The sequence below is a fragment of the Podarcis muralis genome, chromosome 11 (genome assembly GCF_964188315.1).
Source record: "Podarcis muralis chromosome 11, rPodMur119.hap1.1, whole genome shotgun sequence".
NCBI lineage: Eukaryota > Metazoa > Chordata > Lepidosauria > Squamata > Lacertidae > Podarcis > Podarcis muralis.
The window spans coordinates 42,361,398-42,379,623 of NC_135665.1; the positions used below are offsets into that span (position 1 = coordinate 42,361,398).

General features: G+C 43.6%; 2 protein-coding genes across 3 annotated transcripts in view; both read left to right on the forward strand.

Annotated features, from left to right (window-relative positions):
- Window positions 1-14,063, forward strand: part of ELOVL7 (ELOVL fatty acid elongase 7) — a 39,594-nt gene extending 25,531 nt beyond the window's left edge. Inside the window, exons 3-8 of the mRNA XM_028748887.2 lie at window positions 1,646-1,836; window positions 4,035-4,115; window positions 4,897-4,953; window positions 6,598-6,703; window positions 12,291-12,427; window positions 13,364-14,063. Coding sequence (XP_028604720.1) covers window positions 1,646-1,836; window positions 4,035-4,115; window positions 4,897-4,953; window positions 6,598-6,703; window positions 12,291-12,427; window positions 13,364-13,573 — 782 coding nt within the window. The 3' untranslated portion in view covers window positions 13,574-14,063. The remainder of the gene's footprint in view (window positions 1-1,645; window positions 1,837-4,034; window positions 4,116-4,896; window positions 4,954-6,597; window positions 6,704-12,290; window positions 12,428-13,363) is intronic.
- A 2,391-nt stretch (window positions 14,064-16,454) lies between these two features.
- The window catches only part of DEPDC1B (DEP domain containing 1B), a 38,618-nt gene continuing 36,846 nt past the window's right edge, over window positions 16,455-18,226 (forward strand). Inside the window, exon 1 of one of the 2 annotated variants that reach the window (XM_077936340.1) lies at window positions 16,455-16,604. In XM_077936340.1, coding sequence (XP_077792466.1) covers window positions 16,530-16,604 — 75 coding nt within the window. In that variant the 5' untranslated portion in view covers window positions 16,455-16,529. The remainder of the gene's footprint in view (window positions 16,605-18,226) is intronic. The other variant, XM_028748658.2, reaches the window with a different exon arrangement.

An 18,226-nucleotide genomic window follows, 5' to 3' on the forward strand; every position in this document is an offset into this window, starting at 1 on the left:
GTGGCCAGCCAGGTGATTCCAGGAAGTCCACACACAGGTCCTGAAAGGCACAGCACTTCCCCTCAGCACCTGGAGGGGCCAAATTATGCATGCTTGTTCACACACAGGGCCTAATGCCACATTTAGAATACCCCAACAATATGTCAGCAGGATGTACAAATACTCATAAGCTCCACACTAATAAGCATCCTAGGAAGACATTAACTGACGCTCCCAAAATTGCTTCTGGCTTTGCTTCTGGCTTCAGTCAAACATGAATATCGCATGTGAACAATTTGTGCATAATGTTTCCTGTTAATGCCTAGGAGGAAAGGAAGATGGTGCACTTGTGCACTTCTGCCATTCACAAATATTAAAACCTAGAAGGCACTGAGTGCCCTCGCTCTGTGTTTTCACATTCTTCCACAGAATACCAAGTTGTTTTGTCTCCAAACGAGTCTCCTTTATGAAAGTGTTATGATGCCCACCAAGAATACTTCTTGGATTACTGGATAAACTCAGTGTAAAGAAGACTATATTATTGGGTATAGGGAGGGACCAAAGCTGCTATTTCTGAGCAGTGTAGCAATGAGGTTATTTAGGAATTCCATTTGCTAATGGGGATAAATTTAGTACCTGTTTTTAAGAGTATTGCATTAATATAAAAGGGAAAAAATGAAATATTCTTAGCAGATTGAGGATACTAATGTATATTATATACCAGGCATGTCCAACTTCCAAGAGACTGCTATCTACTCCCACTATAAAAAAACAAACAAACTGGCAGTGATCTCCCCATTGGATTGACCAGAGTTGTAGAGCTTTTTTTTTGGGAAGCTTCATCAAAGTTGTTTTTGGGGAGGATTGATCAGAGTTGTTGAGGGTTTTTTTTGGGGGGGGGCGCGATTGATCAGGGTCCCGTGATTGACCAGGGACACCCAGCGATCAACAGGTAGATCGTGATCGATTGGTTGGACATCCCTATTATATGCCATTAATGATAGGGGTGGGTGTTGGACATTCTTGGTGATGTCCCAGTCATTGGGGAGGAATTGGTGGAATATATACATGACCAAGTTACTTCCTTTTAAATCTTGTAAGTATTTTGCTAGACTAGTCAAGTGGGTCAATGAAGGCTAATACTTTATTCTGTTTTGAAATTTGACAGCGATAAAAATACAGGGAATGAGTAAATCAAAGATCCTTCAGATGATCCTGGATTTCAACTGATCATTGGCTGTGCTGGGTAGTCCAGTAACATCAGGCAAGCCTGAGGTTGGCTACTGCTGAAGTAAATGATGCAACTCATCAAACACCAAAATAGTGGCTGCACTAGGTCTCAAATCTAGCCAAAATAGCAAAATTTAATGATGCATTTCAAGAGCGCGTGACTTCTGTTTGTAGTATTCAAGGAAAAAATAACACGGTCATGCCATTGTCAAAAGTTTCTCATTGTTGCAACTTATGGATGCAGGTTTTTGTTTCCTTGCGTAATGTATGCTTTTTGTGTAAAGTGGGGAGAAGCTGAGGTAAACAACAAATGTGCCTGTACAGGTGAAAATGTTTGTTCGAATGAACAGCCTATTTTTGCTTAATAATATACTTGATGATTGATTAATCATGGTAGCTGACTGACTTGGTCCCTTTTAAACTAAATCTCTTCCAGATCCACGAGTCGATGGCTACCCGCTTATGGCCTCACCTTTCCCACAGACACTTATTCTTGGAGCATATATCTATTTTGTCACCAACCTGGGACCAAAGTTCATGGAGAACAGGAAACCTTTTGATTTGAGGCAATTGATGGTTTTTTACAACTTCATTGTAGTGGCTCTTTCAATTTATATGACTTATGAGGTAAGTATTGCCTAAGAATAGACTCATTATGACGATTAGATGTGCACAAATTCCCCCCCCCCCAAAAAAAATGTTAATGGGTTTCTGCTGTGGGCCAGATTGCAACACCAAAGTTTAGAAGCACTTTCATCAAATCTGAATGCCACAATGTGATCCTTTGTTCCCAGGGAAAATTCATTGTCCCTCTTAGCTTTTTGAAGCCTAGGGATTGCCTTCTAAATTGTATTTCCCTCTACCATAGCCTAGCAGTTGGGAAATGCAGCAAATATTTCTGCCAACATGTGAAGCAAATGGATGAGTCCACACTAGGCTTCTATCTCTACTCCTGGGGAAAGTGTGTGTTTGTGGGAGTAAGAATCCTCCTTCCTCCCTTTGTTAACTGTACACGAGTATGCTCCCAGCAACAACATTATCCTAAAAATGACGTGGCTCTTTAATATTTAAAGTCAAAGTTGACAAATCTGTGGGCCCTCCTAAATGGTGGACTTCATCTCTCATCATCTCTGATCGTTGGCCATGCTGGCTGGAGTTGATGCGAGTCTTCACAACATCCAGATGGCCACAGGTTTCCCGTTACTGTTCCAGAATACTACTGGGCAGAGTAGAAGGACCTGGAGCAGGCTTTGCAGGCTTCACACACCCAAGTCCCCACAGTGACAAGTGAACAAGTTAACCAGGCGGTATATCTGCATCTCTCTTCTTCGCTTCCCTATATTTATGAGGAGCCAGGTGGGAGAGGGGAATATTAAGCCCCATTCCTTATTATTTCTGTTGGGTAAAATCCCTGTATAGTGATGTCACCTCTGTGCCTGGTTATATATATGAGGCAGTGGATGTGTGGACAGGGAAGCACAAGGTATATTTTGCCTGTGAATTGGGAACCTAACTGAGAAGTCACCTAACTATACCTGTAGGTGCAGGCTGTTGAAATAAGAAGCATGACTTCACTGAGCATAGGAAACTGTCTTATACAGAGTTAGACCACTGGTCCATCTAGCTCAGAATCATCTTCTCTGGGTGACTCTGTACGGAGACCTGTTACATGCAAAACATGTTCTCTGTCACTGAGCTATGCTATGAAACTGCTTTTGTGACTTTTTTCTTCTTCTTTGTAGATACTTGAAACAGTCTTTGACTTCTGGGCTGTCTTGTCAATTTTTTCTTCAGTGAGGGCACTTGATCCGTGTATCACAAAAATTGCTTTCTTTTGTAATGCTCATAGTGATCTCCATATTATAATTTTTGCAACCTTTCGTTTCAGTAAGATGCTCCTGATTATATAGCCTTGGTAATAAGTATCCAAATGTTTGCATACCTAAAATATATATTTAGTAGTTTCCCTGCCAAATGCACCTCTGTAAAAATAATGGACAACAGGAACAACTGGAAAAAGAAATAAATCCACTTCCAGTTACTATTAACTTTGCCCGGAATAACCTCTTTGCTGCCCTAGTGACAGGGCAAGTAGCTTTTTACACCTGTTGTGATAGAAGTAAAAAAAACAAAAGCAAAAAACAAAACCTACTTCTGAACCCTTTAGATATACAAAGTTCATGGTGGTGTTTTTTTCAATTGCATAATCAATGTTTCATTAATTTTTTTGACTGAACACTATGTATGTATGTGTTTTTGGCTAACAGAACTGAACGGATGCGGGTGGCACTGTGGGTAAAAGCCTCAGCGCCTAGGGCTTGCCGATTGAAAGGTCGGCGGTTCGAATCCCCGCGGCGGGGTGCGCTCCCGTTGCTCGGTCCCAGCGCCTGCCAACCTAGCAGTTCGAAAGCACTCCCGGGTGCAAGTAGATAAATAGGGACCGCTTACTAGCGGGAAGGTAAACAGCGTTTCCGTGTGCGGCTCTGGCTCACCAGAGCAGCGATGTCACGCTGGCCACGTGACCCGGAAGTGTCTCCGGACAGCGCTGGCCCCCGGCCTCTTGAGTGAGATGGGCGCACAACCCTAGAGTCTGTCAAGACTGGCCCGTATGGGCAGGGGTACCTTTACCTTTAACAGAACTGAAACATTTGTTGAGACTTCTAGAAGTGCTAACTGTTTCTAAAACATACACATGGATTGTGTTCAGTCCAAAAAAAATGAAACATTGATCATGCAATTGGAAAAAAATACCCCTGAACTTTGTATATCTAAATAAATTATTGTTACCGTTATTGTTATGAATCATTATCTTATTCCATCTACAGTTCCTTATGTCTGGCTGGGCTACAGGCTATACCTATCGCTGTGACATAGTTGATTACTCCAGGTCACCTATGGCTCTAAGGGTGAGTCATGTAATGACTTTATTGTGATTCACAAAGTTCCAGGAATGTGTGCTGTCATTTGACTGCATTGGCTACAACAGAAGAGTTGCAAATGAATGTGTGTATATATGTGTAATGAAAAGAGCAGCCATGAGAAGCATGGACACCAATGCAGCTTTTTACACACATGCAGAAAAGATTTGCTGTGTGTGTGTGTGTGTGTGTGTGTGTGTGTGTGAGAGAGAGAGAGAGAGAGAGAGAGAGAGAGAAAGTTTAATTAGCACCTTCCCATTGCATTGCAGAAGTTTTTAAAAGGTGTTTGTGGGCGCTGCATGCTGCTGTGTAGGAAATATACAGAAGCTCCACTCTCTGTGTGTACAGTCGTACCTTGGTTCTCGAACAGCTTAGTTGCCGAACAAATCAGTTTCCAAACGCCGCAAACTCGGAAGTGTTCCGGTTTACTAATGTTTTTCAGAAGCTGAACGTCCGACGCGACTTCCCCTTGACTGCAGAAAGCTCCTGCAGCCAATCGGAATCCACACCTTGGTTTTCGAATGGTTTCAGGAGTCGAACGGACTGGATTCCCGGACGGATTAAGTATGAGAACCAAGGTACCACTGTATACCCTCCCTGGTGTTTCCTTGGATTGTATCACCTGGTGAATGGTGATGAGGTGCACCATGAAGCTGTTGCACATAAATTCATCACTGAAAGCTTGAAAAACCTTCATAAAGTTCAACTAAGGTTAGATTTGAGCTCCATTATGTTTTCAGTTTTTAACACATCTTTTTCTTCTCTGCAGATGGTTCGTGCCTGCTACTTGTATTATTTCTCGAAATTCATTGAATTGCTAGACACGGTAAGCACGATCGTAGAATCTAACAAGTGAACGAGGAGCACCTTTGTATACTTCAGATTGTATTTCTCCTTTGCCATGAGGTGGGGTTGTGTTAACTCCACTGTGTGGATGTAAACTTTCCACGTGCTGTAATTTATTTGAGTGGTGAGGACACCTGGAGAACCTTTTATTTTTTCTTCCTCATTGAGAGAAGCAGGGAAGTTTGTATGGGTGGGAAGGCTTCCATAATAATTGCTTCTCATAGTGATGATGTCTGTAGTTTAGTCAACTATATTTAGCCTTCAAGTTTCTAAGACTTTGTTCATGGAGAATAAGGCTCTCAGTGACTACTAGTCACCATGGCTACATTTTCTATTTACTATACCTCACAATACAGTGGTATCTCAGTTCTCAAATGTCTCCATTGACAAATGTTTCCGAACCCAAATGCCAAAAACTCGGAAGTAAATGCTTCCGTTTTTGAACACGCCTCGGAAGTCGAATGGCTTCCCCAGCATGTTTTTTCAATTTTCTCAACTGAATTTGCTGACAGCCCTTTGCACCTCAGTTTTCAAATGTTTCGGAACTCGAACAATCCTCCGGAATGGATTACATTCGAGAACCGAGGTACCAATGGCTGGGAATCATTGGTAGTGTTCTACTCAGATCCTACTTCTGGGCTTCCCGGGGGCATCTGGTTGACTACTGTTAGAACAAGTTGTAGGAGTAGATGGGTACTTCAGCCTGATCCAATAGGCTTCTTCTCAATGTGTTATGATTAGTCTCTAAGAAATCTATGTAGTGTTTATTGAGCTGATACATAGCTTGCAGTATTGCACCACACTCTCCACTCCAAAAAATAAAAAAAATCCAGTAGCAGATGAGCTGTGGCTAGAAACAACAGCAGCACAAGACTGCTTTCCAGACAAACCATGTGAAAGTTGGTATGTCTTTTTAAAATACTGGACACCAGTGCAGCGGCAGAGCAAGCCGATTGGGCACCTGGGACGGCACATGTGCCTTGCGCCCAGGGCCGGGCCAGCCACCCGTGACGTAGGGCAAGCTGGGGCACTCTGTGGGGCCTCTGAGGAGTCCGCCTGCCTCCTCCCACTCAGCTGCCCTTCAGCTGAGGGGGAGGCGGCAGGCGGACCATTTGGGGCAGTGCAGAGCCTGCAGGCACCCAAGCCACCGCGTCACTCCCCATGAGTGCCGCCCATCATTTTGTCACCCCCCTCAGAAGTGACACTCGAAGCAGCCCGCCCCCTCCGCACGCCCTTTGTCCACCCTTTGTCCGCCCCTGCACCAGTGTGTGTGTGTGTGTGTGGTGGGGAGACACACAGTGCAAGTGGCAAATCACAAGGGTGCATTGTGAGCAGACTGTGTGGAAAAGCTGGTGTTCTATATACTGTACTCCAGTGACTCTAAAACCACCTGCATCTTCTGTAAAACAAAAGCCAACAGATTATTTATTTATTTACTCTAGCAACTATTTTGGGCAGTAGTATGTGTAGTCAGTACTAATAGTCATGGAACGGCAGTGTGAATAAATGCATTTTTATACATGCCATGAAAACATGATGAGCTATTCAGCGCACAGACTGAATTGCGCATGCTGCTGACGTTAAGTGTGACTTGCAGTAATAATACCTGTTTAAATCCTTCCAGATCTTCTTTGTGCTCCGAAAGAAGAATGCCCAAATTACGTTTCTCCATGTATTCCATCACACAATCATGCCTTGGACCTGGTGGTTTGGAGTCAAATTTGCTCCAGGTAGTTCCGATTCTAAATTGAAACTTGCTTTTATAAATAATACAATGTTTCTAAGTGGAAATTTCCTTCCTTCTGCTGCTTTACCTATGGGGTTTTCCTTAAAATTCTGTGCATGCACCCCACCTGCTTTAGAAAGTCATGTGTACATATCAACTTTTCCCAGGTAGGTGGTGTTGGCATGTCACTCTGCAAATTTGGTCTCTGGCTGGTTCCTGCAACTGGGTGGCTAAACAAAAGACAGCTCGCACAAGGCTTTTTGTTTAAAGTGACACAGAGGAAAAGGCAAACAATACAAAGATTCTGAAGCAAGTGTATCATTTAAACCTATTAAGGTTTCTTACTTGTCTCAACACATTAACTGGTTCCAGCACAGAAGTAGGTGCTCTTAAACATATTGGCTTAAATTAGCATAGGAATGCCTAGCTCTCTGTTGGATTAAGAACTTTGTTTTTCTCCCTATTTTAGCTTTGCAGCTTTAGCAGTTTATTGATAGTGGCGTTTGACCAGTAGTTCCATCTGATTTCTAGTTTCTTTTCCCACCCTATTATGTAACCCTTGAATGTTCTCAGGCCCAAAATCCATAGCAAGCTGAAATCTTTTGGGAGCATTAGCATAGATGCAACAAGTTATTTACTTTGAATTATGCAAACCCCTTTCTTTTGCATGTTGCTTCGCCTTCTCTGCCTTTGAAGGGTGCCTGTTGAAACTGGACACACCTGGGCAAAAAAAGGAGGTACAGAAAGGAGAGCAGTGGGGCATAGGGAAAACTATAGGTTTTCCTAACTTCCTAACGCAAAGACCATGTAAAAAAAAAAAACCCATCTAAAGGTTGCATTGTGCTTTTACAGGCATTCAGAAGACTATTTTATTTTTTAAAAATTAGAAGACGATTTCTGACCCGTGTTCTATTGCCAGATTACTATTGTTCTCAGATTCATATTACTGTGTGCTGGGACTTGACAAATTTCATAGATAGCGTCTCTTGAAGGGGTGGGGTGGTAGATGGTAATAATCTGGACATCTCATCTGACCTGGGGAGCCTGAGGCAGTGTTGCCTTGGGAGAAGCCTGTTAATAACAGTGGTAGTAATGATGATGGTAATTATATTATTAATAATATAGTGTCATTAGTTTATTCATTGCCTTCTACACAATTGACTCAAGGAGATATACAGTGAAACAGCAAAAATAAAGTTATTATCACAGCAGATATATTTAGAACAAGACAAGTTTAGTTTTCATAAATGTGTGCTCTCTTCTCTGGAAGGCTATATTAGATCTTGACAAATGAAATGATGCCCTCTATTATCCCTTGGAAGAGTAGTGATGTATTCCATCCTATTTACTCTCCTTTTTTTGGCTTTTAAAAATGATTAGCTTAATGCTGCCTAATACTAATTTATGTTAATCCAAGTGTTTGCCATGAGGTCTTTTTTAATGGATTTTTCTGTGGACAGAAATTGAGTACTTTTGAGTGAGATGCCCTTGTGTTAATCAGCATTGTGAACTCTCCCAGTTAATGTGCTTTGGATTTTTTGCTTTAAAAACTTTTGGCCTTCATTATAGAAGTCGTCCAGAATGGCAATAGAATCATCCAAAACATCACAATGGTCCAGTTCCCACACTGCAGTAAACTAGTTAATAGTTTTACCATGAAGCTGCTGATCTGGCCTCCATGCTTAGCACTTAGGAGAAACAAACCTGGCTTAGGTTAGAATCTGAAGTAGCACTAAGGAGATTGTTAACTCATTGCAAGCATTTCTGCACGTCTAATGGAATGATACCACCTCTCCTTCCTCTTCATGCTGTTCTGGGCTTCTCTCAAATGCCTCTGCCACCAACTTGGGCAGGGAAAAAAGCCACATTGTGCTAGCAGAACTTGTCACACTGCCTCCCACTAGTTCAACTAGATAGGGGAATCTAGCTCCAAGGGTTATGTCTGAACTAGAGATCTCCCTGCCCCACCCCCCGGAAAAGATGACTATCAGTAAGTCAAGAACGAACTGTTCAGGCATAATAATAAGTCAGGAATTATCATTTGCTCTTCCTTGCATGTACATGGGAGAGAAAGCATCCCAAATGGGTAGCAATTATTTACTGAAGGAGTAGCTAACCTGTGGCCCTCCAAATGCTGTTGGGCCCCAGCTCCCATCAGCCCCAGCCAGCATAGCCAAGGATCAGGAATGGCAGTGGAGTTGAAGTCCAACATGTAGAAGGCCACAGACAAGTCACACCTGGTTTACCACGATGTGAACAAGGTCAATAACTGCTAGTTTGTGGCACAAAGCAGAAATAGTCATCCACTTGCATCCACCTGAATTTTAACTGTAGTCTTAGTTGAGTGCTGCCACAGCCCAGATTGATGTACCCAATGGCAAGAGGTTTTGAAGGAGTGGGTCTTCTGTGGAGTGCATGTCTTATTTTGCTCCTTGGGTTTGATGGGCTTTAGAATAAAGTGAGAAGTGTTTGGTGATAAGCAGTTACCAAGAGGAGAACTGCATCCCCCCCCCCCCCAGTAGAGAACACAGTGTGTTTAGATCTCATTTGCGAAACGACATAAAAGAACCAGAGATCCTTTTCATACACTTTGCATGTATTGCTCTACTATGCACCTGAAGAAGGCAATTGCCCATCAGAGTTAATGCCACTATAAGCCAGCAGTAAAACGTTTAACAATATTCCCTTACACACACACACACACACACACACACACACACACACACACACACACCCCTCAAGTACTGTGTGGGATTATTTGGCAGGCTTCCTTGCTTGAGTAATTTGGATATTCCTGCTAAACTGGCTTCATGAAAATGCAAATCCTTCAGGCACTGTTACATATCAGTAGGTTGCGAGTTTCCATTTTTGGCTTAGGAGAGATTGCTTTTCTGGTTTCTGCATGCGAGTTTTAATTATTCCACAGCACACACACAGAGAGATGGTTTCTGTCATTGCAGCTTATGTGTGATGGATCTGACTCTTTCTTGTGGTAAGGTTAGGCACTTCAGAAATTAGGAGAATCTTCAAGGCTGCCATCCCAAATACATAAAGCCAACTGCTCTTTATTAACAGAATTTAGTATGCAGTATTTTGCACAAGTCCTATGTGTCAAATGTGGCCCACCCTGCCCATCATGATGAAAACCACCGAATTATATTGTTGCCATTTAAAAGTGGCCAAGTGTCAGTTCTCAGTAACCTAGTTTTGTAATTTGGAAACTGCTTGTGAATCTATTCTAGAGCAAGACTTCAGCCTCACTCAGCCATGGGGGAAATGCTTGCTTGAGTTAACACTTGTGTTGCAGTGACCAGCTACTTTCCCCTTAAAAAACCTTATTTAAACCTTTTAAATTTCATAATCAAAAGTACACAAAACTATATATATATATATATATATATATATATATATATATATATATATATAATTATTTCTCATTTTGATTAACTGCTTTTAGATGTCCTTAATTGCTTTTAAATGATTTTGATATATTTTTATTTTAATTGTATTATTTTACTACGATGTTTGGCGCCCTGGGAGAAAATCATAATTTAATTAATAGTATTTGTTAATAATAGGGACGCGGGTGGCGCTGTGGGTAAAACCTCAGCACCTAGGGCTTGCCGATCACATGGTCGGCGGTTCGAATCCCCGCGGCGGGGTGCGCTCCCATCGTTCGGTCCCAGCGCCTGCCAACCTAGCAGTTCGAAAGCACCCCCGGGTGCAAGTAGATAAATAGGGACCGCTTACCAGCGGGAAGGTAAACGGCGTTTCCGTGTGCGGCTCTGGCTCGCCAGAGTAGCTTTGTCACACTGGCCACGTGACCCGGAAGTGTCTGCGGACAGCGCTGGCTCCCGGCCTATAGAGTGAGATGAGCGCACAACCCTAGAGTCTGGCAAGACTGGCCCGTACCGGCAGGGGTACCTTTACCTTTATTTGTTAATAATAATAGAATTTTTAAGCACCACATGCCTTTTGCTCATACAAGCTGCCCATTTGCTTGTGCTGCAGAGGGAAGAGCAATCAAACCAAGAAGTGCTTCCTCCAAACCAGGACATCTATGGTTGCCACCTTTTGGAACGAGACAGGATATTAAGCCAGTTGGTTTAATAGTATGGCTTGTTCCAAAGCTGAAAATGAAATGGGAAACTCTGGTTAATGATACACTTTCTGGATTGATTGTTTGTACCACAAAGGGGCTGGAAAAGAACTTGTTCATAGCTCTGCTGTGATTGCCTGACCAGGCAGCTAATGCTTTCTTTCAACTTTTTGTCTGCATCAACTTACTTTTCTCCACTTTTAACTGATGCACCAGTCTTGAACCCGCATGCATTTCCAGAAATGAGAAGTGCTGAACACCTCGAAGTTCATGGTTGTGAGGCAGCCTAAACAGGGGCAGCAAGCAGTGAGAATGTGAGTTTGAATATAAAGATGAGGGTATGGGAGAGTGAGTTAGGGAAATCTTAAAAATATGGCACAAGAATAGTTGGAAACGAATTCAAAGGAGCTTGGACCTATTCCAAGTGTGCATGTCAAGATTTCCAAAACTGGTTGAAGTTCTTATCTGAAGACAGTAATTTCAGAGTAGCATAACTAAAACAAGTGAGGACCTGCAAAATCAAGCTCAGCATTTATTTTGCCTGAACAGGTGCAGATTAGTTGCAATTTAAATACCGTCCATAGGCTGAGGACAGAATTCCCAAATTAGGCCACCACCCTGTGTCTCAGTATTGCAGGGCAGGAGGCACACCCAGATTGATTGATTATGTTATTGCATGTGAAGATATTGATTGCAGTGTTGAACCTGGATTGGGGATACTAGAGTTTAAATTGTCACTAAACTGCCTTCAGCTCCGAAGGTACACTCTTAAACCATCTTCTGAGACCACTTGCCAGCTCTCAACCTAGCCCAGGAGCAGCTAATTTGGTTCCCTCCTAAGGTTGCTGAACTCCCTTGCTCCCATTAGCCCCAACCAACAAGGATGATTGATAGGGATGACAGGAGTTGGAAGTCCAGCAGCTCTTGGAGGGCATCACAGCACCTTACCTCTCAAGGTTATTTTGAGGACAGAGTGGGTGGCATGTGTGCTGCCCTGAGCTCCTGGGAGGAAAGACGAGATATTAATGTCATAGGAAAATATATACAGAGTATAAAGCATGAAAGTCTGTGGACTTTCCATACATAGGTTTTGATTAGGTACAAGGATATTGCTGTTTCTACTGAAGTGCTAGAGGGCTCCAATGCCTGCTTTAATGTGTGCAGAAGGCTTTTAATAAGAGCTGTTGCTTCTCTATAGTCTCTCCACCCCAGGAAGATGTAGAGCGGGTATAGGGGCTCTGTAACAACAGAGTTGGCATATATGATGCAACCCATAGATACATTTACAGCCACTGCATGAAGCTTCTGCCTCACAGAATTATTTCTGTTAATGACAGCCACGCCATTATGGTTGCATACAAAGCGATCGCAAGGTTACCAGAGACAGCCTCAAGTTTTGCTTTTCTTTGCCTCATATATCTGATTTGTCCCAGATGATGTACTTTGGATTGGTAGTAGATTGTTTCAAGACTGGATTTTGTTCTACTCACAGGTGGCTTGGGAACATTCCATGGTATGTTGAACTGTGTTGTGCATGTGATCATGTACACCTACTATGGACTCTGTTGCTTGGGACCAGCTTACCACAAATACTTGTGGTGGAAGAAGCATCTGACGACTATACAACTGGTGAGTAACTTTCAGAACACATAGGGGAAAGCTAGATTATCTGTTAGGAGTAGGTTGACTTTAGGTAAAGGGACCATTAGCTCCAGTTGTGGATTGCAGCGCTCATCTCGCTTTATTGGCCGAGGGAGCTGGCATACAGCTTCCAGTTCATGTGGCCAGCATGACTAAGCCACTTCTGGCGAACCAGAGCAGTGCACGGAAACACCATTTACTTTCCCGCCAGAGCAGAACCTATTTATCTACTTGCACTGTGATGTGCTTTCGAACTGCTAGGTTGGCAGGAGCAGGGACCGAGCAACGGGAGCTCACTCCATCACGGGGATTTGAACTGCCAACCTTCTGATCGGCAAGCCCTAGGCTCTGTGGTTTAACCCACAGATGCATATGAATGCTGTAAACGGCTGTGAGCTAGCTGAACTCATTGCATGGCCTGTGCACCCTGTTTCCTGAACTGCTACCATTTAGCCTGACCTCCCAGAGAAGATTAAAAACTCTTTAACAATGGGGTTTTGGATGCAGCAGATCCAAAGAAACATCCAATTTGGGGGCTGCCAGGAACTCACCACTTGCCTAGCCAAAACTGAGGTCTCTGTCATGGTGAAAACCTTTCAACCATTAGGACTCTTCTCCACCAATAGAGGCCCTCAGAGAGGCACCCTAGCCCCTTCTCCACAATTTATGGGGTGGTGGTAACTGTAAGTAAAGCAAAGTAAGGTAAAGTAGTTCCAGTAGCCTGCTTTGAGAGCTGAGCATCATAATACCCTCACCTCCCCATCACCAAGGATGTAGAACTAGTTCCGCATAACTATCCTTACTTACGTTTGATGCTTTACACAGAAAGTTCCCTCCTTCGTGTGCTGCAACTCCCCCAACCCCACCTCCACTGTGTGATTAAAACAAATACCTAATGATTTACTATGTTTTTTTCTGTTTTAGATCCAGTTCATTATGGTTACCGTCCATATAGGACAAATCTACTTTATGGATCATTGCCCATACCAGTATCCAATCTTTATGTTCATCATCTGGCTCTATGGCACTTTGTTTTTAATTCTGTTCATGCACTTTTGGTACCATGCTTACACCAGAGGCAAAAGACCCCCCAAGACATTACAAAACGGCATTACCAGAAACAAAACTGAATGAAAGATTCTGCCACAAAACATGATTGAATGTTTTGACTTGACAATCAAGATGCATAGGTGTACAGCACACACTTGTTTTATATGTGGTTTTCCAAAACAAAACAAAAAACCTTGTATTTTTACTATAAATTATTTGGGATATAATCTTTATGTGGGAGGGGGGGTTAATCTAATGATTAAGAAGAGGCACTGACCTGAAATTTTCAGCACCAATGTACATATTTTTAAAAAATGTATGAAATAAGTTAATACTGCGTTGCACTCTTGGAGATGCATATGAATATTCATTATGGAAATGAAGTGTGCCTGATAAGTATACAAAAGTACTTTGAACACTGACAAAGATACAATTGTTTTGGGCTGGTGTTGTAAATTACTAAGGTCTAAAGGCTACTCAATGAAATGGAATTCAGTTTATCAACTATAGACCTCATTGTCAAATACAGCTACTGTAAACATTAATGTATTTTATAAAACTGTACCATATGAAATACTATGACTATTTAGTCTTAAAAATGGACTTTTGTAATTCTAAGGTGCCTTAGGGTATGAAGGAGGTATTGTTGGAAAGGTTGAACTGGTTGCAACGATAATCTCAAGCCTCTTGTTTGAGGGACAATGGTTGTTGCCTGTACCCTGAGCTTAAGCTTGATTTGAACCGAATCATATGTACTTGAGAATATCAATACCTATGGGTTGCATGTTTCAAGGAAAACTGAAGATGGAAAGAAACTTCCCTTGGATTCTGACCACTACTTAACTTGCAGTGAAAATAATTTTAAGTTTACTGAAACTTCCACATGAATGTATGTTAGAAGTGGGCTGTAAAATGATACAATGCTTATATCTGTGTATGAAGGACTATGTACCGCACATCTGGAGCTAGTGTAAACTCTTAAGTCCCAAAATGTTAAACATCAAGTTAGTTCCTCTTTGGCAGGAGTGGCAATTCTGTGGTGCTACACCTGCTGCTAAAATCAGTCCCAGCCTCCGAGCCCAAGTGTCAGGGATGATGAACAACAGCTGGAGACCACACAGGTTGGCTACCTCTGTTTTGTAGACATGCATTTCTGCAGGTTGAGCTTCATGTTGCAAAAAAATAGATCCTATGAGAGCTCTGACCTCCACCTCTTTTTGAAAGGCTAACCCTGTCTCCTTAGCAGTAGTTAGAACACATTCTTCACAGGCAAAAAGGACCTCCCTAGGTTTTGTCCCTGGCATCTCCATTGAAGGAATCCTGTCAAGGGAAGGACTCCTGTATGAAATCCTAGAGTGCCAATCATTTTTTAAAAAAAATTAATGAGTTTCTTACAAAAAAAAGAGGAAAAAGGGGCATACACACACATATAATATAAACATACATGTTTTGGTTTAAGGGGGGGGGGAGTAAACAATGAATATTGTATTACATCCTCACCAACGTTCGCATTCCAAAATATAATAAAGATCACCCATCCTTCAACAAACTGTTTTAATATACAATTCATTTTCCGCTCTTTCAACATAGCTCAGTTTATACGTACAAGGGAAATTATTCCTCCCTCTCCATAGATTGAAATCAACATATTTCCTTCTTTGGGCAGGATAGTAACCATTTCACTGTACACATCCTCTAAATTTAGAAACACAATGAAAGGGCTTTTGGGTTGGTTTCATAACCAGTTCTTTGATACTGTCTAAACCTTGATTCTAAAAGATTTAGATTCTTTCAAGTAATCTGCATGGGGTGCAACACACTCCAGCATATATGTTACACATATGAAAACATAAACAGTACTTAAGTAGATGAGCCAAGTAGTTTAGTTTCTGTGTAAGGCAGGAGACAAATTATAGAAACATTGTAGCGGTGCAAAGCTGTGTCTCCACTGCCGCTATCTAAAGATAAAGGTTAAGGTAAAAGGACCCCTGGATGGTTAAGTCCAGTCGAATCATGCACCTAAAAATACTACGGAGCTGGAAGAGATTGCAACATGGGAACTACAGTGATCACAGTTGAATGAGAGGAAGATGCGTAAAAGAAACCCGAATGGTTTGTTTTGAAAGGCTTTTGTGTGAAATTATGAATGGCTTTTTGCCCTCTTGGTGATAGAAGAGGGGCCACCCGGTGGGTCTGAATCCCGGGAGATGCATTACAGACACGCGGAATTCGCTGTCCACAAATTGTAGTGGCGACCACCAGTTCCGGTGGTTTTAAAAAGGGCCTGGCAGAGAATGAGGCTTCCAGCGACTGTTTCATGCCCATGATGAGAGGCCGAACCATATGGCTCCGAATACCAATTTGCTGGGAATCGCGAGGAGGGGGGCCGTGCTGTTTGCGCTCAGGCCCATAAACATCGGGTTTAGTCAGTCAGGGTGCAAAAAACAACAGCCCCGCCTCAGGAATGGAACAACGGCATAAGTGACCTTGGCTGCGCGGGCGGCGGAGGCACAATAACGTGTAATGGAAAGAAGCGCGCGCGAGAGCCACCCCCGCCGCAGCTGCAGACCCTGGAATTCAGAAGCGGCGCGGCGCTCCCTGGCTCCGCTCCAGCAAAACATGCGCAGGGTCGCCTTCCGTGTTTCCAAGAATTCTCAATCAGGGCACGTTCTGCTTCTCCTCCCAGCCCGCCCCCGCTGTTGCTAACCGGTAGTAAGAGAGAGAAAGCCCATTGGCCATCACCCGCAGCTATGCAAAACGAGCCCCTGACGTTTTTGAAGCACAGCCAATCAACTCTTTGCGTTGTGGGGGACGCCGAGAGAACTAGAGGTTATTTAAATATATACGTGTGCGTGTAGAAAAGAGAATGAGACTGAAGGGTTAAGACGCGCCCCTTAAAGTGCCGCACTCCAATCGGGTGCGTCCCGAGTAGCCACGTGACCTCAACACGGCCCAATCAGGATTCGCGCGTCTTTGATTCAAACTTTTCCCCTCGCGGGGGTTGCGTGGTGTGTCGGCCGGTCGCCGTGGAAACGGGCCGATGAGTACTCTTCTGTCGTGGCGGCCGATGGAGCCTCGACTGGTGGGGCCTGGGCCCTACCGCGCCACCCGGCTGGTAAGTGAACGGCGGCTCAGCGGAGGCCGCGCTTCTTTGCCCGGGGCTCCGGCTTCCCTTTGCTCCCGCGAGCGAGAAACGCACTTTGCACATGCTCAGGGGCGCATTCATCTCAATATTGCCGCTCCGCCAGGGCTGAGCCTATCTCAGACGAAGCCTCGCACGAATGCATCACGGGAAGTTTGGGGCTACCAGGTAGCTAGAACTCCAGCCATCCCGTTCTTCGGCGACCAGTCCCCACAATGAACGTGGGGATTCAAGCGCGCTGTGCCACTTACTCAGGAGTTGCCCTTCTAGAACAGGGGTCAGCAAACCTTTTCAGCAGGGGGCCGGTCCACTGTCCCTCAGACCTTGTGGGGGGCCGGACTATACTTTGGGGGAAAAATGAACGGATTCCTATGCCCCACAAATGACCCAGAGATGCATTTTAAATAAAAGCACACATTCTACTCATGTAAAAACACCAGGCAGGCCCCACAAATAACCCAGAGATGCATTTTAAATAAAAAGACACATTCTACTCATGTAAAAACACAGATTCCCGGACTGCCCGCAGGCCGGATTTAGAAGGCGATTGGGCCGGATCCGGCCCCCCCCCCCCGTGCCTTACCGGTAATTTGCCTAACCACATCTCTGGGTTATTTGTGGGGCCTGCCTTGTGTTTTCACACGAGTAGAATGTGTGCTTTTATTTAAAATGCATCTTTGAGTTATTTGTGGGGCATAGGAATTCATTCATTTCCCCCCAAAAATATAGTCTGGCCCCACACAAGGTCTGAGGGACAGCGGACCGGCACCCTGTTGAAAAAGTTTGCTGACCCCTGTTCTAGAAGGACCACAGAGGCAGCTGGCAGCATTTCCTGTTTTCCAGCATTAATATAGGAAGATGCTCTATGTCAGTCCAGGTCAGACCTTCTAGGCCAGCAGTGCTGCTTTTGATTGTTAGTAGCTCTTCTGGGACTCTGGTAGAAGGTCCTTCCTATCACTGACTAGGTGATCCTTGAAGCCAGAAGTTAAATCCAGAACCTCCTGTGTGGTGTAGTGGTTAAGAGCGGTAGTCTCGTAATCTGGGGAACCGGGTTCACGTCTCCGCTCCTCCACATGCAGCTGCTGGGTGACCTTGGGCCAGTCACACTTCTCTGAAGTCTCTCAGCCCCACTCACCTCACAGAGTGTTTGTTGTGGGGGAGGAAGGGAAAGGAGATTGTTAGCCGCTTTGAGACTCCTTCAGGTAGTGATAAAGCGGGATATCAAATCGAAATCGAAACTCTTCGAAGCACTGAACGATGAGTCCTCCAGTCTTTGCACATTTGAAGTTTCTGTTCTCCCAGACTTCTACTTATTTATTAAATTTGCATACTGCCCTTTATCTGAAGATCTCAGGGCAGCTCACGGCATAAAAATATAAAATAAAAACACAAAATACATAATAAGAACAAAATAAACCAATACTGCCCGCCCCAACACATTTAAAAGGGCATAGAATGTTAATCTGCCAAAGGCCTGTTTGAAGAGGAACCTTTTCACCTGGCACCTAAAGGCATAGATTGAAAGTGCCATGTGAACCTCCCTGAGGAGAGCATTCCAGAAACTTGCAGAAGCATCTTTTTCAAGCCAACCTACT